This window comes from Salvelinus fontinalis, unplaced genomic scaffold, assembly GCF_029448725.1.
Source record: "Salvelinus fontinalis isolate EN_2023a unplaced genomic scaffold, ASM2944872v1 scaffold_0073, whole genome shotgun sequence".
Lineage (NCBI taxonomy): Eukaryota > Metazoa > Chordata > Actinopteri > Salmoniformes > Salmonidae > Salvelinus > Salvelinus fontinalis.
This window is the reverse complement of record NW_026600282.1, coordinates 395,438-420,012: the sequence shown is the minus strand read 5'-3', so window position 1 is coordinate 420,012 and position 24,575 is coordinate 395,438. Positions and strand designations below refer to the sequence as shown.

Genomic DNA, 24,575 nt, shown 5'->3' with positions numbered 1-24,575 from the left:
GTAACCCAGTAACCAGCAGGGTGTAACCCAGTAACCAGCAGGGTGTAACCCAGTAACCAGCAGGGTGTAACCCAGTAACCAGCAGGGTGTAACCCAGTAACCAGCAAGGTGTCATTTGGGATGTACACACAGACTATTAAAGTGTACTTTTAATGACAGTGTGTGGACAATGCTGTCCTGTTTAAGGAGGAGTGATTCATCATAGCTGTGTGTGTGTGTGTGTGTGTGTGTGTGTGTGTGTGTGTGTGTGTGTGTGTGTGTGTGTGTGTGTGTGTGTGTGTGTGTGTGTGTGTGCATAAACATTTGAGCATGTGTGTTGCTGTATCCTCTCCTTAACCCTGGTGGAAGAAGTTACTGTGGCTAGGCTACAGCTAACAGTCTACAGAGAGGATGTTAGTATGTCTTAGCCACACAACGTGGCATGATAACACCATGCACCACTGTCTCCTGCTCTCCCTGCTTTATTTAGATATACTGAGGCATTCTCTCTCTCTGCCTTTCGCTCTCAATGTCTATCTCTCTTTCTCTCTCTCTTTCCCTCTCTGTTTCTCTCTGCCTTTCTCTCTCTCTCTCTCACTCTCAATGTCTATCTCCCTTTCTTTCCCTCTGTTTCTCTCTGCCTTTCTCTATCTCTCACTCTCAATGTCTATCTCTCTTTCTTTCCCTCTCTGTTTCTCTCTGCCTTTCTCTATCTCTCACTCTCAATCTCTATCTCTCTTTCCCTCTCTGTTTCTCTCTCTGCCTTTCTCTATCTCTCACTCTCAATGTCTATCTCTCTTTCCCTCTCTGTTTCTCTCTCTGCCTTTCTCTATCTCTCACTCTCAATGTCTATCTCTCTTTCCCTCTCTGTTTCTCTCTGCCTTTCTATCTCTCACTCTCAATGTCTATCTCTCTTTCTTTCCCTCTCTGTTTCCCTCTCTGTTTCTCTCTCTGCCTTTCTCTATCTCTCACTCTCAATGTCTTTCTCTCTCCTTCCCTCTCTGTTTCTCTCTCTGCCCTTCTCTCTATCTCTCACTCTCAATGTCTATCTCTCTTTCCCTCTCTGTTTCTCTCTGCCTTTCTATCTCTCACTCTCCAGGTCTATCTCTCTTTCTTTCCCTCTCTGTTTCCCTCTCTGTTTCTCTCTCTGCCTTTCTCTATCTCTCACTCTCAATGTCTTTCTCTCTTTCTCTCTCCTTCCCTCTCTGTTTCTCTCTGCCTTTTCCTCTATCTCTCTTTCTGTCTGTCTGTCTCTTTCTCTCTCTCTTTCTCTCTCTCATTGACTTCCATCCAGGATGGGGAAAAACAGCAGTGGTTTATATAAGAAGGATTATGTGCTTTGACAAACACAGTGAAACAAGAGAACTGCCTCATTTAATTTAATGTACGGTGTTACTCACCAATCACACACACACACACACACAGGATAGAGACGGGGTTTATTCAAGAGGAGGCAATGCTACTGAACGGAACGTTTAGATAGAAATTAGTTAAGTAGAACAGCGATACCATGTGATCCTATATGAAAACAAATTGGGATTTCCCCATTCAGAGTTATTTTACAATCTGTGATTATTTACAATGGGAATGCCAATGCCAACTGTTGTCATAGAGTCGTCATCAATATCATCATGACTCATGATAGACTGTGGATTTGAAAAAGGACACCATTTTGTACCTATCTGTAAACCATATGTTTTTTTTGGGGGGAGGGGGGGGATTGATCCAAGGGCCTTCAAAAGGGGAGTGGCCCACCGGGACGCAAGTTGCCCGTCCCTGTTCTACCACGAGTTCTGCGTGTTAGAGGGTTAACAACAGCAGCAGTAGACGGGCAGCTGAGAGTGAGTTCACTCCCAGTCCATGAAGAGATTAACAATGGAACAACAACAATGAAGTATGGCTGTGTGTTTACAATGTTTACATCCACTGCTGTCATTTCCTGGTACCACTAGTACAATAGGCATACATTGGGATTCATAGTGATAGTAATGGTGGTAGAGGATAGGGCGGTGTGAGTGTGTGTGTTGCTGGTTCTGTGTAGTGGCCTACTAATGGTCTGCTCCCTTTCAGTTGTTCTGTGAGACTATCATCCTGCTAGCGCAGAGCAGAGTAGACAGACTAGGTCTGAAAGCAGCAGTCCACAGTCACATACAGACAGGTAGGCAGCACACAGCGCCACATAACAGACAGGCAGGCAGCACACAGTGCCACAGAACAGACAAGACAGCGGGCTTCAAAGCCTCATTAATCCAGCCTCCTGCTGTTCACTCACACTGCACATAATGCATGGGCCTGGATTGACTTCTAGTGGATATTTAGTGGAACTGCAGAAGTATTGACAAAGATATTATAAAGATTTTTCTCTGTGGTATTGATGATAAAATATGTGGGAATAATAAAAGTTAATATAACACTAGTTATATGAGCAGTTATTGTATTGGCTCTGATAGCATTTAACTTTCTATTTTAAGTCTTTTCTTAGAATGGCCAGGTGTGGTTTGGCCAGGTGTGATTTGGCCAGGCGTGGTGTGGTTTGGCCAGGCGTGGTTTTTTCCTCCTGCGGTTGGTGCTGGCACCACGGATGGTGCACTTCCCAAATGGTACCCTATTCCCTAAAGTACACTACTTTTGACCAGGGCCCATAGGGATCTGGACAAAAGTAGGGCACTATATAGGGAATAGGGTGCCATTTGGGAAGTAGCCATGGAGTCTTGACACACACAAAAGCAGACTTATATAGCCAGCTGCAAAAACACATGGTGTCACACCGTATCTACACCATTTCCAAATGTGTTTTTGATTTCAGATTCAGAATAATGTTTTCTTTGCGCCTAACTAACTACCTCCACAGCACTGCGGAGGGCTACTGTACAGCTTTCCAGTGTTGAAATGGACAAGGGCCTGACATCAACGTGTTCCTAATGTGTTTTAGATTATGCCAATTGTAATTATAACCCATGTCAGTGTTCACAGCAATGTCGTAGTGAAATGATTACAACAATAAACTGATTGAACACATCACTTCTAATCAGGCCATACATTTTTTTTTCTCTGATCAGTTGGACAAAGAGGTGAGGAAATTATTCTGACAAATGGTAACATTTATTTTATGTGAATAAAATCATAACTTCTTTCACATCTTTTTTTCTTTCCTTCAAGGACATGCAGGTAACCCTAATCCACTATCAACATTCAAGCAACTAGATAAGGCCACTGCGTGACTGTCCAAGGGTCAAACCACAGAGAACAACATATAAATTCAATTTAAGGGGATTTATTGGCATGGGAAACATGTTTACATGGCCTAAGCAAGTGAAATAAACGATAAAAGATTTACAGTAAACATTACACTCACAAAAGTTCCAAAAGTCATATTATGTCTATATTGTCACAATTTTTGTCGTCAGGTGAAGAGTAGTCACCGGACCAAAGCGCAGCGTGGTAAGTGTTCATGTTAATTTATTAAAAAACAGAACACTAAACAAAAAAATAACAAGAATGAAACGAAACAGTCCTGTCTGGTACAGACACAAAGACAGAAAATAACTACCCACAAAACACAGGTGAGAAAAGGATACCTAAGTATGGTTCTCAATCAGAGACAACGATAGACAGCTGCCTCTGATTGAGAACCACACCCGGCCAAACACACAGAAATAGAACACAAACATAGAATGCCCACCCCAACTCACGCCCTGACCAAACCAAAATAGAGACATAAAAAAGGAACTAAGGGCGTGACATATATACAGTGTTGTAACGATGTGCAAATAGTTAAAGTTTAAAAAAGGGAAAATAAATAAACATAAATATGGGTTGTATTTACACTGGTGTTTGCTCTTCACTGGTTGACCTTTTCTTGTGGCAACAGGTCACATATCTTGCTGCTGTGATGGCACACTGTGGAATTTCACCCAGTAGATATGGGAGTTTATCAAAATAGGATTTGTTTTTCGAATTCCTTGTGGGTCTGTAATCTGAGAGAAATATGTGTCTCTAAAATGGTCATACATTTGGCAGGAGGTTAGGAAGTGCAGCTCAGTTTCCACTTCATTTTGTGGGCAGTGTGCATATTGCCAGTCTTCTCTTGAGAGCCAGGTCTGCCTATGGCGGCCTTTCTCTATAGCAAGGCTATGCTCACTGAGTCTGTACATAGTCAAAGCTTTCCTTAAGTTTGGGTCAGTCACAGTGGTCAGGTATTCTGCCACTGTGTACTCTCTGTTCAGGGCCAAATAACATTCTAGTTTGCTCTGTTTTTTTGTTAATTCTTTCCAATGTGTCAAGTAATTATCTTTTCTCATGATTTGGTTGTGTCTAATTGTGTTGCTGTCCTGGGGCTCTGTGGGGTCTGTTTGTGTTTGTGAACAGAGCCCCAGGACCAGCTTGCTTAGGGGACTCTTCTCCAGGTTCATCTCTATGTAGGTGATGGCTTTGTTATGGAAGGTTTGGGAATCACTTCTATTTATGTGGTTGTAGAATTTAATGGCTCTTTTCTGGATTTTGATCATTAGCGGGTATCGGCCTAATTCTGCTCTGCATTCATTATTTGGTGTTTAACACTGTACACAGGGGATATTTTTGCAGATTTCTGGTGTTTGTCCCATTTTGTGAATTATTGGTTGGTGAGTGGAACCCAGACCTCACCAAGCTCTAGGGAAACGTGTCTAGATGGAATTTTGTATTTGTGGTTCTGGCAACTGGACCTTTTTTGGAACACCATTATTTTTGTCTTGCTCTCTCTCTAGTCTAGAACAAAGATGTATAAAGAATGCATTGTTTACCCTCCAGCTTCGATTAAACCATTTAATCCAGACAATTTAGTGAAAATTCTGTAAGCATACCCATGTCATTATATTTTGACAGTCTGTTCCGTTCTTGATGTTGACTGATGTCATCCACGAACTCCAGCGGCCCCGCCTCTTCCTCCTCTTCCCCCATATGATCGTCATTCTCCACACGGCGTCTCTCCGCGGCCATGGTAACAGCACCGTCTAACGGACTACTGCAGACAACAACAGAAACAAGTGCTTCTCTTTGAGGTACAATCATATTCTCTTCCTGCACATAGTTGTAAATACTAGCTATTTGTTTGTCTTTGGGTTTTTGTGGCATACTTGCGCGGACGTAATTTATTCTAAATGAGAGGGTATTTTCTTGCCATGCGATTCGTTTTGTTATCTGGCCTAAGCTTGGGGTGTAACTGACTGGAGGTTTATGGGAAATGTTGTTTCATTTACACATACTGCTGATTAAAATAGATGGATAGATGTCTGTGTTTGAACTACAAGACCAGGGTCCTGATATGCGGGGAGATAGATTTTATGGTTAATGTGCATTCTTTGAAAATGGTTCCTTCTGATGTTATTATTGTTGATTCACATACTAGCCCATTAGTAATGCTAATGATAATGGTTAACATATTTACCATAGCTAGCTAGCTACATTGTGAAGATCATGTTTGCTAGCTATTTTAGCTAACTATGAAACCCATCTGGATTAAGTAGGGCTACATTAAATAGGCTTTGAAGTTAATGTAGTTAGTTTAGCTAATATGAACATATGGTTAATGAAAGGTATGTAGGTGTAACCGGAATGAAGGGACACTGCTATCAACTATAGGACATCCTGCTTACCACGGGATAAGATTTTATTTATCTAGGCAGGTCAGTTAATTAAGAACAAATTCTTATTTACAATGACGGCCTACACCGGCCAAACCCGGACGACGCTGCCCTATGGGACTCCCAATCACGGCCGGGTTGTGATACAGCCTGTATTCGAACCAGGGTGTCTGTAGTGACACCTCAATAACTGAGATGCAGTGCCTTAGACCGCTGCTACCCGGGATCCTACTGCTTGTCTAGCACAAGGTTTCCCAAACTAGGTCCTGATAACCTCTTAGCCCCCACGGTTTGATTATCTCTTAGCCCCCACGGTTTGATTATCTCTTAGCCCCCACGGTTTGATTATCTCTTAGCCCCCACGGTTTGATTATCTCTTAGCCCCCACGGTTTGATTATCTCTTAGCCCCCACGGTGTGAGAACCTCCTAGCCCACACGGTGTGATAACCTCATAGTCCTCCAGTTTATACAGTTTATTATATCTAACTCTTGTTTTGAGAGAGCGTTTGCTCTTACTCCAATTTAAACTAGTATCTGCAAACCCTGGCTGTCCAAACAGTCAATTGATTTCAGATAGTATGTAGCTAGCTGGTCAGCTAGCTAATCCGAACATAGTAAGTCTGACAAGCCAACTCTACACACTGAAGAAAGGGATCATATGACACAGCCAGCAGTAGAGCAAAGTAAAAGGAACCCAGAGCTCTCACTACTGTTTGACAACAGTACCCATTGTTAATAAAGCCTGTGAGCCATGCCGTGATCTTGGTTTACTTGCGTCACTTTTACATTCTCAGGGCTGAGATCATGTCATACTAATATAGCTTAGTTTCAGAGTAGTGACTTGTAGGTGCAGGGTACAACAAGTCAACTACAGAGAGAGATACCCGCACACTGATGCTGATTGCCTCCGTTTTATTGTGCAACGTTTCGACCCGAAGATCGAAGGAGAACTTTCATCCTAATGTTGCCTTCTTTTGTTTCCCTGCCAGACGGTTCCAGCACAGAGACATTGTCCTCCATTTACGATGAACCTGGCAGAGATCTGTGACAACGCTAAGAAGGGCAGAGAGTATGCTCTGCTGGGAAACTATGACTCCTCTATGGTCTACTACCAGGGAGTGATCCAGCAGATACATAAACACGGCCAAGCCCTCAGAGACCCTGCACTCAAAGTCAAGTGGCAACAGGTGAGACTCTCCCAAACGCATACATTACACATGCATGTTGCAGCATAGAAGCATTGGTAATAAGACATTATGAACGCTCAACAAGTAATAATGTGATGTACCGGTTGGCTAAAAGTGTTACCGAAATGTTCTCTCTCTCTCTCTCTCTTTCTCTCTCTTTCTCTCTCTCTTTCTCTCTCTCTCTTTCTCTCTCTCTAGGTGAGACAGGAGTTGTTGGAGGAGTATGAGCAGGTGAAAGGCATTGTGGGTACTCTGGAGAGTTTTAAGGTGGACAAGCCAGCTGACTTCCCCGTCCCTCAGTCTGAGGAGGGGCCCAGAGACCCTGCAGTGTGGCCCCCACCCACCCCTGCAGAGCACAGGTACATGGAGTGCCTGAGACCTAACACAATTCTTCAGGTCTCAGGTAATCTTAATCATCACTTGAGCCTGGTTCCCCCAAACCAGCTTCATTACTGAGTGGAGTGGAGGAAACCTGACGGAGTAAACAGCACCTGGCTGTGTAAGGTCTCATTTTTAACGAAGAACAAGTACAGAGCTTTAAGTTAATATCTTAAGGCAACATCATGTGGAGCATTGTAGCGTTAACACCGTAACGTTATAGCTCCAATAACTCTGTGTGTGTGGTGTGCATTGAACTGGACATATCAGTGTGTTGTTATCCACTGATATGAGAGGAGGAAATGCCACTTAACCAAATGATCCCCTCTTGAAGTTGACAAGCTGCTGCTTCCTATTGGATGTTCAGCTGCAGCAGCACATGGCAGAGAGTAGGCTACACATCTTCTGAATAGCATGGCGATTACAGTGACAGGACCATCATAAAAAGGTTACATGCTGCATAGTTTCATTCACTAGCTGTATATCTTATGACTTTCTAAAATAGCCTATAGGCCCTGTAGCATCGTACAGCCACCATGATCCCTCAAACTGACGTTCTGTTTCGCTACACTGCTTGGACTTTGATTGCTTAATGGAAAATGTGTGTCTGTCTGCCTGTCTATGTCTGCCTGTCTATGTCTGCCTGTCTATGTCTGCCTGTCTATGTCTGTGTGTGTCTGCCTGTCTCTGTCTGTGTGTGTCTGCCTGTCTCTGTTTGTGTGTGTCCCTACGTGTGTGTGCCTGTCTCTGTGTGTTTGTGTGTGTCCCTATGCATGTGTGTGTTAGGGCCCCTACTGCAGTGAAGCGTCCTAACAGTGGGGTGAAACCCCAGCAGAGGAAGGACTCTCCAGGTATGCAGCCCAGAGGGGCTCCGGGAGGGAGGGGCCAGACCAACCCTAAAACAGACCGCCCCGCCCCCAGGGACGCCCCCCGAGGCACCAAGGTCAGAGACGACAAGGTCCGTGTACAGCTGGAGATACTACACTTATACTGTTAGGGCTGGTTTCCTGGACACATGAAGTCCTGGACTGAAAATCATGCTCGATCTCTATCTAAATAACTTTTTGAGTCTAGGACTAGACTTGATCTGTGTCTGGGAAACTGGCCCTTAAACTCGCATGTCTGTTGCCCAGGGTAAGAAGAGTATATAAGGCGGGGAAGTTAAACTTGTGTTAAACGTGTGTGTGTCCTGCAGGGTAAAAAGGCTGTAGCAGAGGGAGCAGGGGATGGAGAGCTGAAGAAGTTTGATGGTTCGGGGTACGACAGTGACTTAGTGGAGGCACTGGAGAGAGACATCGTCTCCCGCAACCCCAACATACACTGGTACATCAAACACATCACCTTGCTGACCTGTGTGTGTGGTGTGTGTGTGTCACTCTGACTCACTCACTTTGTATCACTGTAGGTCTGACACATTGCTGATGTGTGTGTGTGTGTGTGTGTGTGTGTGTGTGTGTGTGTGTGTGTGTGTGTGTGTGTGTGTGTGTTCCAGGGGGGACATTGCTGACCTGGAGGATGCTAAGAAGCTGTTGAGAGAAGCGGTGGTTCTGCCCATGTGGATGCCAGACTTCTTCAAGGGTATACGCCGACCCTGGAAGGTAACACACACACTTAAAAGGCAATGAGAGAAGAGTACCTTGAGGAGTAGTGTGTGACGTCGTCAGTAAGGGCTGTAACTTGACCGTATTACCGCCACACCGGCAGTCAGGAGTCATGACCGCAGGGAAATTCCACGTGACCGCTGAGTCACGGTAACTAGACTTCTCCAAAACTGCGGTCTGATGCCGCTGATGGTCATTAGTAGTCTACCAAACTTGTTAACGGCCAGTCGCTAATAGCCTGGTACTCAGCGCTCTATTGTCCCTCTAATCACTCTGCCAATGCAAATGAAAGTTAAATAAATGAACACTTCAGGAGAGCCCTGGCATTCAGAGTTTGAGTGGAATAGGATCACCTGTTGCCTAGCCAGAGTCAGATCATCGTAGCTGGTTGATGCATGGAATGAAATAACTGTTTCTATAAACCCATATTGTGGTACATTTCTATAGGCTATGCAGTTGCGTGAGAAAACAAGAGTTTCTATTACAAAGAGGAGGATCCCATCATCTTTCTATAGGCTTGGCCTACTATATTTATTTCTCATAATATTAATCCCGTTGCTTCTCTTAACAACCGAAGTAGCCTACCTGGCTGGCGTGAATATGAACTGTGGGAAAAGCGTCATCCATTCGCTATTTAAGTGCAAACGGATGACATGCATTTCCCCCTGTTCTGACCGGTGCATGATAATGGTCCAGTCTAAATCAAAACTCATTTCAGAGATCTATTATATTAGTATACGAAAAGACAAGATTCAATTGAGAATAGTCTGACGGGTGAGAATATTGTAACTTGTGAGTGATGCCCAGGGTGTGCCAGTCTAACGCTTCCAACACACCCTGACAGCGTCATTGCATTTTGATACACCACAATTACATTAATTTCCAATTAAAACGCTGTGTTTGTTCTTGCAGCAAAGCGTTGTAGAGGCAGTTGAAGTGCGTTCTGTGTGGTGCCATACGTTGGGTTTATTGAACGTATGTGTCAAACTGTATGTGTAGACGGCTTGACAGAAATGGTAGCAGAAGGTGAATGTTGAACTTTTGATGCTGCGTACTACTGAGGTCAGGGCTCTGTGCAGGCCAGTCAGGTTCTTCCACATCGATCTCAACAAACCATTTCTTTGTGGACCTCACTTTGTCCATGGGTGCGTTGTCATGCGGAAACTGGAAAGGGCCTTGTCCAAACTGTTGCCACAAAGTTGGATAGCATAGCATCGTCTAGAATGGAGGAAGCCCTTACCGCAGTAACGTGTCATTGTATGCTGTAGCATTACTATTTCCCTTCACTGGAACTAAGGGGCCTAAACCATGAAAAACAGCCCCAGACCATTAGTCCTCCTCCACCAAACTTTACAGTTGGCACTATGCATTGGGGCAGGTAGCGTTCTCCTGGCATGTGCCAAACCCAGATTCGTCTGTTGGACTGCCAGATGGTTGAAGAGTGATTAAACACTCCAGAGAACACGTTTCCACTGCTCCAGAGTCCAATGGCGGCGAACTTTACAATACTCCAGCCGATGCGTGGCATTGCGCATGGTGATCTTAGACTTGCGTGCTGCTGCTCGGCCATGGAAACCCATTACGCGAAGCTCCTGACGAACAGTTCTTGTGCTGACGTTGCTTCCAGAGGCAGGAAAACTGAAATCCGTCTTACCTCATTTCTACCAGATTGTCACCTGTGCAACAAGATGCAAAAAACCTCTAGAACACCTTTACTCCACACACAGAGACATATACAAAACTCTAGAACACCTTTACTCCACACACAGAGACACATACAAAACTCTAGAACACCTTTACTCCACACACAGAGACATATACAAAACTCTAGAACACCTTTACTCCACACACAGAGACATATACAAAACTCTAGAACACCTTTACTCCACACACAGAGACACGTACAAAGCTCTAGGTCACCTTTACTCCACACACAGAGACACGTACAAAGCTCTAGGTCACCTTTACTCCACATAGAGGGACACGTACAAAGCTCGCCCTCCATTTGGTAAATATGACCATAACTCTATCCTTTAGATTCCTGCTTACAAACAAAAACTCAAACAGGAAGTACCAGTGATGCGCTCAATACAGAAGTGGTCTGATGAAGCGGATGCTACGCTACAGGACTGTTTCCCTAGCACAGACTGGAATATGTTCCGGTATTCATTCGATGGTATTGAGGAGTTTACCACATCAGTCACCGGCTTTATTAATAAGTGCATCGACGACGTTGTCCCCACAGACTGTACGTACATATCCCAACCAGATTACATGCAACATCTGCACTGAGCTAAAGGCTAGAACTGCCGCTATCAAAGAGCAGAACACTAATCCGAACGCTTATAAGAAATCCCGCTATGCCCTGCGACGAACCACCAAACAGGCAATGCGTCAATACAGGACTATGATCTAATCCTACTACACCTGCTCTGACACTCGTCGGATGTGGCAAGGCTTGCAAACTATCACCGATTACAAAGGGAAACCCAGCCGTGAGCTGCCCAGTGACACAAGCCTATCAGACGATCTAAATGCCTTCTATGCTCGCTTCAAGGTTAGGAAAACTAAACCATGCATGAAAGCACCTGCTGTTCCGGACGACTGTGTGATTGCCCTCTCTGTAGCCGACGTGAGTAAGACCTTTTTAAACAGGTCAACATTCACAAGGCCGCAGGGCCAGACGGATTATCAGGACGTGTACTCGGAGCTTGCGCTGACCAGTTGGCAAGTGTCTTCACTGACATTTTCAACCTCTCCCTGACCCCAGTCTGTAATACCTACATGCTTCCAAAATATTTAGCTGTGCAACCTGCAGTTTTAATTTGGGAACACCCAGTGTGACTAGAAATAAAGAATCACCCAGATAATAATTGATTTAGGCTTTGCGTGCCATAGTCATCGAGTCCTCTTTCTCCCTCCAACGGCTGTTTGCTTCCGGTTCCCAGGCTATGTACACCATGCCCCACCCCTTGTCACTCAAGCAGGCAGCACACTGTTTATTCTCTCAGCATGCTGTCAATTCATGCACTCAACACAGAATCTTCCAATATAAGAACATAGCTTCTTTACAACTTTCCCTCTCTGTTATACAATTCGTTTTTTTTGTATTTTGTTCTCTTCAAAACACGAGTTAGCTAGTCTAATATGCATGTACAGTGGCAAGGAAAAAGTGTGAACCCTCTGGAATTACCTGGATTTCTGCATAAATTTGACATTAAATTTGATCTGGTCTTCATCTAAGTCACAACAATAGACAAACATAGTGTGCTTAAACTAATAACACACAAAGTATTGTATTCAATATAGCCAAGAAAAATACATAATTTAAACATTCACAGTGTAGGTTGGAACCCCTAGGCTAATGACTTCTCCAAAAGCTAATTGGAGTCAGGAGTCAACTAACCTGGAGTCCAATCGATGAGACAAGATTAGAGATGTCGGTGAGAGCTGCCCTGCCCTTTAAAAAACGCTATTCACAAGAAGCATTGCCTGATGTGAACCCTCCCTAGAAAAAAAGAGATCTCAGAAGACCTAAGATGAAGAATTGTTGACTTGCATGAAGCTGGAAAGGGTTACAAAAGTGCTGCCTCAGGGCCTGGACAGCTTGCTATCATCGACGGAAAAATGAATTCCCAAGTTTATCAAGACATTTTGCAGGAGAATGTTAGGCTATCTGTCCTCCAATTGAAGCTCAACAGAAGTTGGGTGACGCAATAGGACAACGACCCAAAACACAGAAGTAAATAAACAACAGAATGGCTTCAACAGAAGAAAATACGCCTTCTGGAGTGGCCCAGTCAGAGTCCTGACCTCAACCCGATTGAAATGCTGTGGCATGACCTCGAGAGCTGTTCACACCAGACATCCCAAGAATATTGCTGAACTGAAACAGTTTTGAAATGAGGAATAATACAAAATTCAACCTGACCGTTGTGCAGGTCTGATCCACATCTACAGAAAACGTTTGGTTGAGGTTATTGCTGCCAAAGGAGGGTCAGCCAGTTATTAAATCCAAGGGTTCACATACTTTCCCCACCCTGCACTGTGAATGTTTACACGGTGTGTTCAATAAAGACATGAAAACATATCATTGTTTGTGTTATTAGTTTAAGCAGACTGTTTGTCTATTTGTCATGGACTTCAGAAAACAGCAAAGTTAGCACCCTCCTATCCACATCGACAGGACAGCAGTGGAGAAGAAGGAAAGTTTAAGTTCCTATGTGTACATATCATAGACAAACTAAAATGGTCCACCCACTCAGACAGTGTGGTGAAGAAGGTGCAACAGCGCCTCTTCAACCTCAGGAGGCTGAAAAAAAAATTGTCTTGTCACCGAAAACCCTCACTAATTTTTACAGGTGCACAATTGAGAGCATCCTGTTGGGCTGTATCACCGCCTGGTACGGCAACTGCACCGCCCACAACCACAGGGCTCTCCAGAGGGTGGTGCGGTCTGCACAACGCATCACCGGGGGCAAACTACCTGCCTTCCAGGACACCTACAACACCCGATGTCACAGGAAGGCAAAAAAGATCATCAAGGACAACAACCACCCGAGCCACTACCTGTTCACCCTGCTTCCATCCAGAAGGCGAGATCAGTACAGGTGCATCAAAGCTGGGACAGAGAGATAGAAGCTGTTTTTCAATCTCAAGGCCATCAGATTGTTAATCAGTCACCACTAGCACAGAGAGGCGGCTGCCTACCTACAGACTTGATATCATTGGCCACTTTAATAAATGGAACACTAGTCACTTTAATTCTGCCACTTTTAAGAATGTTTACATGTCTCGCAATACTCATCTCATATGTAAATACTGTTTCCTTCACTATCTATTGCGTCTTAACCACTCTGTCACTGCTCATCCATATATTTTATATGTATATATTCTTATCCCATTCCTTTACTAGATTGTGTGTATTAGGTTTTGTTGTGGAATTTGTTAGATATTACCTGTTAGATACTGCTGCACTGATAAGTTTTTTGCTACACTCGCAATCACATCTGCTAACCATGTGTATGTGACCAATTTGATTTTATTTTATTGTTGTGGCCTAGATGAAGATCAAATTTTATGACCAATTTATGCAGAAATCCAGGTATTTCCAAAGTGTTCACATACTTTTTCTTGCCACTGTAAGTCTCTCATGGCTCAAAGTGGATGAGAGATTGACTTCATCACTACTTGTTTTTGTAAGAGGTGTTGACAAGCTGCATGTACCGAGCTGTCTGTTTAAAATACTAGCACACAGCTCAGACACCCATGCATACCCCACAAGACATGCCACCAAAGGTCTTTTCACAGTCACCAAGTCCAGAACAGACTATGGGAGGCGCACAGTGTTACATGGAACTCTATTCCACATCAGGTAACATTTACATTTAAGTCATTTAGCAGACGCTCTTATCCAGAGCGACTTACAAATTGGTGCATTCACCTTATGACATCCAGTGGAACAGCCACTTTACAATAGTGGATCTAAATCTTTTAAGGGGGGTCAGAAGGATTGCTTTATCCTATTCTAGGTATTCTTTAAAGAGGTGGGGTTTCAGGTGTCTCCGGAAGGTGGTGATTGACTCCGCTGACCTGGCGTCGTGAGGGAGTTTGTTCCACCATTGGGGTGCCAGAGCAGCGAACAGTTTTGACTGGGCTGAGTGGGAACTGTACTTCCTCAGTGGTAGATAGGCGAGCAGGCCAGAGATGGATGAACGCAGTGCCCTTGTTTGGGTAACAGGTATCAGGTAACTGATGCAAGCAGTAGAATCAGATTTTAAATAACTAATAAAAATACGCCTTATGGAGTAGCGGGGAATGTGAAGAGACACACAAACATGATAAGACACATACTCTACACACATGTACACATGGATTTTTTATTGATGAAATGTGGTAGTAGAGTAGTTGCTTGAGGGAACACACTTAATGTGTTGTGAAAAGTGTAATGAAATGTCATGTAATATTTTAAAATTGTATATAACTGCCTTAATGTTGCTGGACCCCAGGAAGAGTAGCTGCTTCCTTGGCAACGCCTAATGGGGATCCATAATACATACAAATATAAGGAACCTGGCATGTGCCTAACATAATGCATATTGCTAATGCTAATCGCTAACTAGCTAGCTTGTTAGCTAAATGCCATTTAGCTAAATGCACTAGCTAGGTCAAAACAAATGTTAGCTGGAATACAGGTTGCTACCACTGGTAGTGTATGGTGTAGATCAGCATGTTATTTGTACAATGGCATGTTCTGAATCAACCTATTCAAAACATTTAGTCTAAATGTAACATCTATTCAAGTGGTCCCTTGGGAAACACTGACCAACACTTTGGTACATTTTATGTGGTGCTCCTAACTTTTTAAAGTTAGGAGCACCTGTGCTACCAATGGAAAAACATTCATTTAGAGCCCTTGCCCTCAGGCCCAATCACGTGATTTAAAGGGGGTCAATATTTCATTGGTCTCTCAGTGTCACAACCAAACACATACGTCACACGAAGACCATGTAGTGTAGGAATGCGTGGTTTCTTACATGGGAGTGAATGAATGAATACAGTGAACATTTTTGAATGATGACATGTATGGATGGATATTCAGAGGTTGCTCTGTCATACACCACTCAGGCCTGTAAGTGGTGATGTTGTACAGTAGAAATTCATGAAGTTTGGAAAAGATTGGCCTACAATATATGGCGTGTGTCTCCTCTCACTCACTCTCTCTCTCTCTCTCTCTCTCTCTCTCTCTCTCTCTCTCTACCAGGGTGTGTTGATGGTGGGCCCACCAGGGACAGGGAAGACCATGCTGGCTAAAGCCGTGGCTACAGAGTGTGGCACCACCTTCTTCAACGTGTCCTCCTCCACACTCACCTCCAAATACAGAGGAGAGTCTGAGAAACTGGTTCGCCTGCTCTTTGAGATGGTGAGTCTTTGTGTGTGTGTGTGTGTGGTCTCTTGTGACGGACGGAAAAACCAAACGTAGAACTCTCTGAGGCCAGCTCTCACATTTTCATTTGGTTCTGGGTTGGAGAGTGTATGATGTGGACAGTGCCGCCTCTAGACCTTCGGAGGACCTAAGTGAGAATAGCCCCCCCCCCCCCCCCCCCACCCCACATTTTCCCATGTTCATATGACATCTGAATGATTTTGACTAACAAAGTCAATGGGTGGGGGGGTCAGGGCCCCTGAGCACATGCTCCTGCGTGCCTGGTCAGTAATATGGTGATGATTAGGCCTACTACAAGGTTTATATAGCTGACTAGACTACCTTACCTAGCAATCCATATTTTTTTTATTTTTTGCTGACGTGGGATAATTGAGTAACTGACAGAACAAGTGGAAAACTGATGATGCTCTACCACATTTGAAATGACACCTTATGTATTCTAACTCTCAACAGTAAATTGTATTTTTTTTTGGGGGGGGGGGGGGGGGGGTGCCCTAGAATACACGGGGCCCTACAAGTCTGCTTATAGGAAGAGGTGGGTCTGGGTGTGTTTTTGTGCTTTTTTAAATAACATTCTTCAGAACCATGTTCTACAAGATGTTGACATAGAGATGTAAAAGATAGAAAGGTATGTTTTAATAGAAGAGACCATTATGAGAATGTTTTTTTGTTGTTGAAAAGACGTCTGTTTGGTTGAAAATATGTCTTTGGCTGCTGGGGAATACTCAATTAACCTTTTTTTTTTTTTAATTAACCTTTTCTCTCCATTTGTGTCCAGGCGAGGTTCTATGCCCCGACCACCATCTTCATAGATGAGATAGACTCCATTTGTGGGAGTCGAGGGAAGTCGGACGAACACGAAGCCAGCCGCAGAGTCAAGTCAGAAATACTGGTACAGATGGACGGTGAGAGGAGTTGGAGGGAAGGAGGAGAGAGGGAAAGGAAGATAGTGGGGCAGAGGGAGAAAGCGAGAGAGTTCACTGATTTCTGAATATGTTGTTTCTAGCTCGGCTGCTGAGGTGTGTTTTTGGGGAAAAGTATCTGACTGTACCATTGTTGTCCAGATGTAGGGGGAGCTATCTGACTGTACCATTGTTGTCCAGATGTAGGGGGAGCTATCTGACTGTACCATTGTTGTCTAGATGTAGGGAGAGCTATCTGACTGTACCATTGTTGTCCAGATGTAGAGAGAGCTATCTGACTGTACCATTGTTGTCCAGGTGTGGGGGGAGCTATCTGACTGTACCATTGTTACCCAGGTGTGGGGGGAGCTTCAGAGAATGACGATCCCTCTAAGATGGTGATGGTTCTGGCTGCTACTAACTTCCCCTGGGACATCGACGAGGCACTACGGAGACGACTGGAGAAGAGAATCTACATCCCGCTGCCTACAGGTGACCTCTGACCCCTCACCTTTTAAACCTAACCTCTGATCTATATCCCTCTGCCTACAGGTGACCTTTAACCTTTCAACCCTAACCTCTACCCTTACCCTGAACCGAAGATGCGGAGATCCTGTTTCATACAGATGTCTTGCATATTAACCTATTCTTAAAATGTATCTCATGTGCAGAACATTCACTTTGTTGTACAGTTATACCTGTATGTCTTTAGCTGTAGGGTGTGTTGTTAACCCCCATTCCTGTGTGTGTGTAGCTGTGGGTCGTGCTGAACTGCTGGGGATCAGTCTAAAGGAGGTGGATGTGGCTGATGATGTGGACCTGGCTCTCATCGCTGACAAGATAGACGGATACTCTGGAGCTGACATCACCAACGTCTGCAGGTCTAGCTTTGTGTGTGTTGGTGTGTGTGTGTGTGTGTGGGGGGGGGGGTAATTCTATCATTTTGGGGACTTTAGGCCAGTAAAACAAGGACAATTCTCTCTCGTGGGGACATTTCCCATATACCCATAAGGACAAAAGCTATAGAGGTTAGGGTAAGGGGTTAGTGGTTAGGGCTAAGTTTAGGATAAGGGTTTAGTGGTTAGGTTCAGGGTTAGTGGTTAGGGTTAAGTTTAGGATAAGGGGTTAGTGGGTAGGGTTAGGTTCAGGGTAAAGGGTTAGTGGTTAGGGCTAAGTTTAGGATAAGGGGTTAGTGGGTAGGTTCAGGGTTAGTGGTTAGGGTTAAGTTTAGGATAAGGGGTTAGTGGGTAGGGTTAGGTTCAGGGTTAGGTTTAGTGTTAGCGTAAAGGGTTAGGTTTAGGTTTAGGGGTTAGGGTTACAGGTTAGGGAAAATAGGATTTTGAATGGTAATTCATTTTTAGTGTTCTTGTGAGACTGTTCCCATGACTGACCCTTGTGAGTCGTGTGTGTGTGTGTGTGTGAGTCGTGTGAGTCGTGTGAGTCGTGTGAGTCGTGTGAGTCGTGTGTGTGTGTGTGTGTGTGTGTGTGTGTGTGTGTGTGTGTGTGTGTGAGCTAAGGTCACAGTCATGGCTCTTGGCCAGGGGCATCCCCTGAACACACCCTTTATATAACAGAGAGAGTTGAGTCCACAGAGGGAGAGGGAAGGGGAAAGGAGAGGGGGAAGAGAGAGCGACAACAATGTGTCCTCAGGAGGTCAGGCCTCTGTATGTGATCCATTAGATGTGTGCATTACATTTTAGTTATGCGTACATTCGGAAAGTATTAAGAACCCTTGATGTAATCCACATTTTGTTACGTTACAGCCTTATTCTAAAATGTCTTTTAAAAAAACAATTACTCATCAATCTACACACAAAACCCCATAATGACAAAGCAAAAACAGGTTTTTAGACATTTCTACACATGGATTAAAAATAAAATACCTTATTTACATAAGTATTCAGACCCTTTGCTATGAGACTTGAAATTGATCTCAGGGGCATCCTGTTTCCATTGATCATCCTGTTTCTACAACTTGATTGGAGTCCACCTGTGGTAAATTCAATTGATGGACAATATTTGGAAAGGCACACCTGTCTATATAAGGTCCCACAGTTGGCAGTGCATGTCAGAGCAAAAACCAAGCCATGAGGTCTAAGGAATTATCCGTAGAGCTCCGACAGGATTGTGTCGAGGCACAGATCTGGGGAAGGATACCAAAACATTTCTGCAGCATTGAAGGACCCCAAGAACTCAGTGGCCTCCATCATTCTCAAATGGAAGAAGTTTGGAACCACCAAGACTCTTCCTAGATCTGGCCGCCCGGCCAAAATGAGCAATCGGGGAAGAAGGGCCTTGGTCAGGGAGGTGACCAAGAACCCGATGGTCACTCTGACAGAGCTCCAGAGTTCCTCTGTGGAGATGGGAGAATCTTCCAGAAGGACAACCCTCTCTGCAGCATTCCACCAATCAGGCCTTTATGGTAGAGTGGCCAGACGGAAGCCACTCCTCAGTAAAAGGCTTGGAGTTTGCCTAAAGGACTCTGTCCATGAGAAACAAGATTCTCTGGTCTGATGAAACCAAGATTGAACTCTTTGACCTGAATACCAAGCGTCACGTCTGGAGGAAACCTGGCACCACCCTTACGGTGAAGCATGGTGGTGGCAGCATCATGCTGTAGAAGTGTTTTTCAGCGGCAAGGACTGAGAGACTAGTCAAGATTGAGGGAATGATCAGAGATCCTTAATGAAAACCTGCTCCAGAGTGCTCAGGACCTCAGACTGGGACAAATGTTCACCTTCCAACAGGACAACGACTCTAAGCACACAGCCTAGACAACCCAGGAGTGGCTTTGGGACAACTCTCTGAATGTCCTTGAGTGGCCCAGCCAGAGCCCGGACTTGAACCCGATAGAACATCTCTGGAGAGACCTGAAAATGGCTGTGCAGCGACGCTCTTCATCCAACCTGACAGAGCTTGAGAGGATCTGCAGAGAATAATGGGAGAAACCCCTCAAATACAGGTGTGCCAAGCTTGTAGCATCAAACCCATGAAGATGGCTGTAATCGCTGCCAGAGGTGCAAACATTTCTAAAAACCTGTTTTTCCTTAGTATAAGGTGGAATTTTGGATTGATTGAGGGGGAAAAACGATGTAATATTTAATCAGGTTGTAACGTAATAAAATGTGGAAAAAGTCAAGGGGTCTGAATACTTTCCAAATGCACTGTATCCATGTTTTTTTGTGTTTTGAGATCAGAGCTCTGTATGAAGAACGCATCTACCGTTAAATAAACTGTGTCTCTGAGTGTGCCATGTGTGTCTGCCCCCACAGAGATGCATCTATGATGGCTATGCGTCGGCGTATCCAGGGCCTCTCTCCAGAGGAGATCAGAGCTCTGTCTAAAGAAGAGCTTCAGATGCCTGTCACCATGGACGACTTCACAATCACCTTGAAGAAGATCTCCAAGTCTGTCTCCGCTGCCGACTTGGAGAAGTACCAGGCCTGGATGGACGAGTTTGGATCTGTCTAGAGAGAGGACACAGCACCAGGAGTGGAAGAAAGGACTGTAAGAGCAGAGGGGGAGAGGACCAGTGGGGATTGGAGTGGGATTGGAGGGGGAGAGGACCAGTGGGATTGGAGTGGATTAGCAGAGTGGGAGAGGACCAGTGGGATTGGAGTGGAAGAGCAGAGTGGGAGAGGACCAGTGGGGATTGGAGTGGATTAGCAGAGTGGGAGAGGACCAGTGGGATTGGAGTGGGAGAGGACCAGTGGGATTGGAGTGGATTAGCAGAGTGGGAGAGGACCAGTGGGATTGGAGTGGAAGAGCAGAGTGGGAGAGGACCCGTGGGGATTGGAGTGGGAGAAGACCAGGAGAAAGAGACATGTATGTGAAGTGTAGAGGATCTAGAGGAGGTTGTGACTGGTGGAGAACTAGAGGCCAAGAGTGTGAGCCAAGAGGATTGAAGTGTGTAAAGCGGAGACGAATGGACTAGAGTGTTTGGCTGAGATTTAAAGGGTACATCTCAATAGTCTAAAGTTGCTTCCTCTCTTCGTCCCCTTGTCTTCATCTCCTTGGCTCTTCATCTCCTTGTCTTCCTCTGTATCTGTTGGTCCATCCCTCCCTCCACTCACTACGCCTCTATGTGTCTGTGGAGATGGAGTCTGTCACTGCATCTAAAATGATACCCTATACCCTATATAGTGCACTAAGGGTCTGGTCAAAAGTAGGGCACTATATAGGGAATAGGGTGCCATTTTGGATGCAGTCTGTGAAACCCTTCGCAGACACCTTGGACTGATACTTGAATGGACACCTACAGACACTAACTACCACACACATTCACCAGGAGATGAAATGTACCTGAACAGGTTGGGTTGAATGGTTCAGCTGTTCGTTTGACCACCCAGCTATCACAGTGTCTGGAAATGTAGATAATACACTGAACAAAAATCTAAACGCAACACGCCACCATTTCTACGATTTTACAGAGTTACAGTTCATATAAGGAAATCAGTCAATTTAAATAAATTCATTAAGCCCTAGTACATGGATTTCACATGACTGGGAATACAGATAGGTATCATATCTTTTTTTTTTTTTAAAGTAGGGCCGTGGATCAGAACCAGTCAGTATCTGGTATAACCACCATTTGCCTCAGGCAGCGCGACACATCTCCTTTGCATAGAGTTGATCAGGCTGTTGGTTGTGGCCTGTTGAATGTTGTCCCACTCCTCTTCAATGGCTGTGCGAAGTCGCTGGATATTAGCTGCACTTGGAACACGCGGTCGTACATGTCGATCCAGAGCATTCCAAACATGCTCAATGGGTGAGATGTCTGAGAATGCAGGCTACGGAAGAACTGGGACATTTTCATCCTCCAGAAATTGTATACAGATCATGCTGAAACATGAGGTGATGGCGGTGGATGAATGGCACAACAATGAGCCTCAGGATCTCATCATGTACACTACCGTTCAAAAGTTTGGGGTCACTTAGAAATGTCCTTGTTTTTAAAAGAAAAGCAAAATAATTTGTCCATTTAAAATAATATAAAATTGATCAGAAATACAGTGTTGACATTGTTAATGTTGTAATTGACTATTGTAGCTGGAAACGGCAGATGTTTTATGGAATATCTACATAGGTGTAAAGAGGCCCATTATCAGCAACCATCACTCCTATGTTCCAATGGCACGTTGTGTTAGCGAATCCAAGTTTATCAGTTTAAAAGGCTAATTGATCATTAGAAAACCCTTGTGCAATTATGTTAGCACAGCTGAAAACTGTTGTTCTGATTAAAGAAGCAATAAAACTGGCCTTTAGACTAGTTGAGTATCTGGAGCATCAGCATTTGTGTGTTCGATTACAGGCTCAAAATGGCCAGAAACAAATAACTTTCTTTTGAAACTCGTAAAATGATAAACGTGGATTAACTAACACAACGTGCCATTGGAACACATGGGCCTCTTTACGCCTATGTAGATATTCCATAAAAAATCTGCCGTTTCCAGCTACAATAGTCATTTACAACATTAACAATGTCTACACTGTATTTCTGATCAATTTGATCTTATTTTAATGGACCAAAAAAATTGCTTTTCTTTCAAAAACAAGGACATATTTAAGTGACCCCAAACAGTTGAACGGTAGTTTAACTCTGTGCATTCAAATTGCCATCGATAAAATGCAATTGTGTTTGTTGTCCGTATCTTACGCCTGCCCATACCATAACCCCACCGCCACCATGGGTCACTCTGTTCACATCGTTGACATCAGCAAACCGCTCACCCACACAACGCCATACATGTGGTCTGCGGTTGTGAGACCGTTTGGATGTACTGCCAAAATCTCTCAAATTACGTTGGAGGCAGCTTATGGTAAAGAAATGAACATTCAATTATCTAGCAACAGCTCTGGTGGACATTCCTGCAGTAAGCATGCCAATTTCACGCTCCCTCAAAATCTGTGGCATTGTGTTGTTACAAAACTGCACATTTTAGAGTGGCCTTTTATTGTTCCCAGCACAAGGTGCACCTGTGTAATGATCATGCTCTTAAATCAGCTTCTTGATATGCCACACCTGTCAGGTGGATGGATTATCTTGGCAAAGGAGAAATGCTCATTAACAGGGATGAAACAAAGAGAGAGAATAAGCTTTTCGTGATTATGGAAAATTTGGGGGATTTTTTATTTCAGCTCATGAAACATGGGACCAACACTTTACATGTTGTGTTTATATTTTTGTTCAGTGTAGTTAGTTTAGCTACTGTAACTAGTATACTAGTTAGTTTAGCTACTGTAACTAGTATACTAGTTAGTTTAGCTACTGTAACTAGTATACTAGTTAGTTTAGCTACTGTAACTAGTATACTAGTTAGTTAGTGTAGCTACTGTAACAAGTATACTTGTTAGTTTAGCTACTGTAACTAGTATACTAGTTAGTTAGTGTAGCTACTGTAACAAGTATACTTGTTAGTTTAGCTACTGTGACTAGTATACTAGTTAGTTAGTGTAGCTACTGTAATGAGTATACTTGTTAGTTTATCTACTGTGACTAGTATACTTGTTAGTTTATCTACTGTAATGAGTATACTTGTTAGTTTATCTACTGTGACTAGTATACTTGTTAGTTTAGCTACTGTGACAAGTATACTTGTTAGTTTATCTACTGTGACAAGTATACTTGTTAGTTTAGCTACTGTAACTAGTATACTAGTTAGTTAGTGTAGCTACTGTAATGAGTATACTTGTTAGTTTATCTACTGTGACTAGTATACTTGTTAGTTTAGCTACTGTAACTAGTATACTTGTTAGTTTAGCTACTGTAACAAGTATACTTGTTAGTTTAGCTACTGTAACAAGTATACTTGTTAGTTTAGCTACTGTAACTAGTATACTAGTTAGTTAGTGTAGCTACTGTAATGAGTATACTTGTTAGTTTAGCTACTGTAACTAGTATACTAGTTAGTTAGTGTAGCTACTGTAATGAGTATACTTGTTAGTTTATCTACTGTGACTAGTATACTTGTTAGTTTAGCTACTGTAAATAGTATACTAGTTAGTTTAGCTACTGTAACGAGTATACTAGTTAGTTTAGCTACTGTGACTAGTATACTAGTTAGTTTAGCTACTGTGACTAGTATACTAGTTAGTTTAGCTACTGTGACTAGTATACTAGTTAGTTTAGCTACTGTGACTAGTATACTAGTTAGTTTAGCTACTGTGACTAGTATACTAGTTAGCTTAGCTACTGTGACTAGTATACTAGTTAGTTTAGCTACTGTGACTAGTATACTAGTTAGTTTAGCTACTGTGACTAGTATACTAGTTAGTTTAGCTACTGTGACTAGTATACTAGTTAATCATCACTGATGAACACTACTCACACAGATGTTTATTATTGATCACTAAACTGTTGGATGTTATGTGTTTTTATAACCCAGTACCACAGAAAGAGTCAGTGTAGTAGTGTGTTGGCGAATGTGTGTGTCATATTTCATCTGGAGACACACTAACTAACCCTTCTTCAACTTAAGAGGCTCTACGTCTGGGGCGGTACTGATTTTTAGTTTTTTTTTAAACTTCATCTCATTCCTTTATTTAGTAATGTCATTTTAATTTATATGAATTGTACGAACGTTATGATTCACATTCCTGAATGTTTTAAGTGAAAAAGGAAAATGCAATCTTGTCATTGTGTTTTTATTGCCTGAAGTTTTGGAACACTGGAGAAGGAACAGCTGAAGTATGTCTGAGTCCAAAATGGGACCCTAATGCCTATGTACTGCGCTACGTATGACCGGTTCCCATCCCACAGGGACAACAAGTAGTGCACTGTATAGGGAATACAGCCATTTAGGACAGAGTCAAATGGGTTTGTCAAGTAGGCCTAAGACCAAGTCTAGTACAGCACAGGTACAGAGTTGTGAATTAGAGGAGCCAGGTCACCTCACTGTTTGGTGTTTTCACATGTCATTTGTCATTGATCAAAATGAGAATATTAAAGTGTTGACAGATA

The 24,575-nt window shown here is 43.5% G+C and overlaps 1 protein-coding gene across 2 annotated transcripts; it reads left to right on the top strand.

Moving 5' to 3' along the window:
• Positions 1–4,909: 4,909 nt before the first annotated feature.
• On the top strand, positions 4,910–24,575 carry katnal1 (katanin p60 subunit A-like 1). 2 transcript variants are annotated; one of them, XM_055911572.1, is made up of 11 exons: positions 4,910–5,018; positions 6,591–6,788; positions 6,987–7,147; positions 7,953–8,109; positions 8,362–8,489; positions 8,659–8,764; positions 15,531–15,689; positions 16,492–16,618; positions 16,973–17,107; positions 17,370–17,496; positions 19,888–24,575. In XM_055911572.1, exons 2-11 carry the CDS (start codon positions 6,627–6,629, stop codon positions 20,084–20,086), a joined length of 1,461 nt encoding a protein of 486 aa, XP_055767547.1. In that variant the 5' UTR covers positions 4,910–5,018; positions 6,591–6,626; the 3' UTR covers positions 20,087–24,575. The 2 variants fall into 2 exon arrangements, with proteins under 2 accessions (XP_055767547.1, XP_055767546.1); XM_055911571.1 differs by having other exon boundaries at positions 4,911–5,018; positions 7,953–8,124.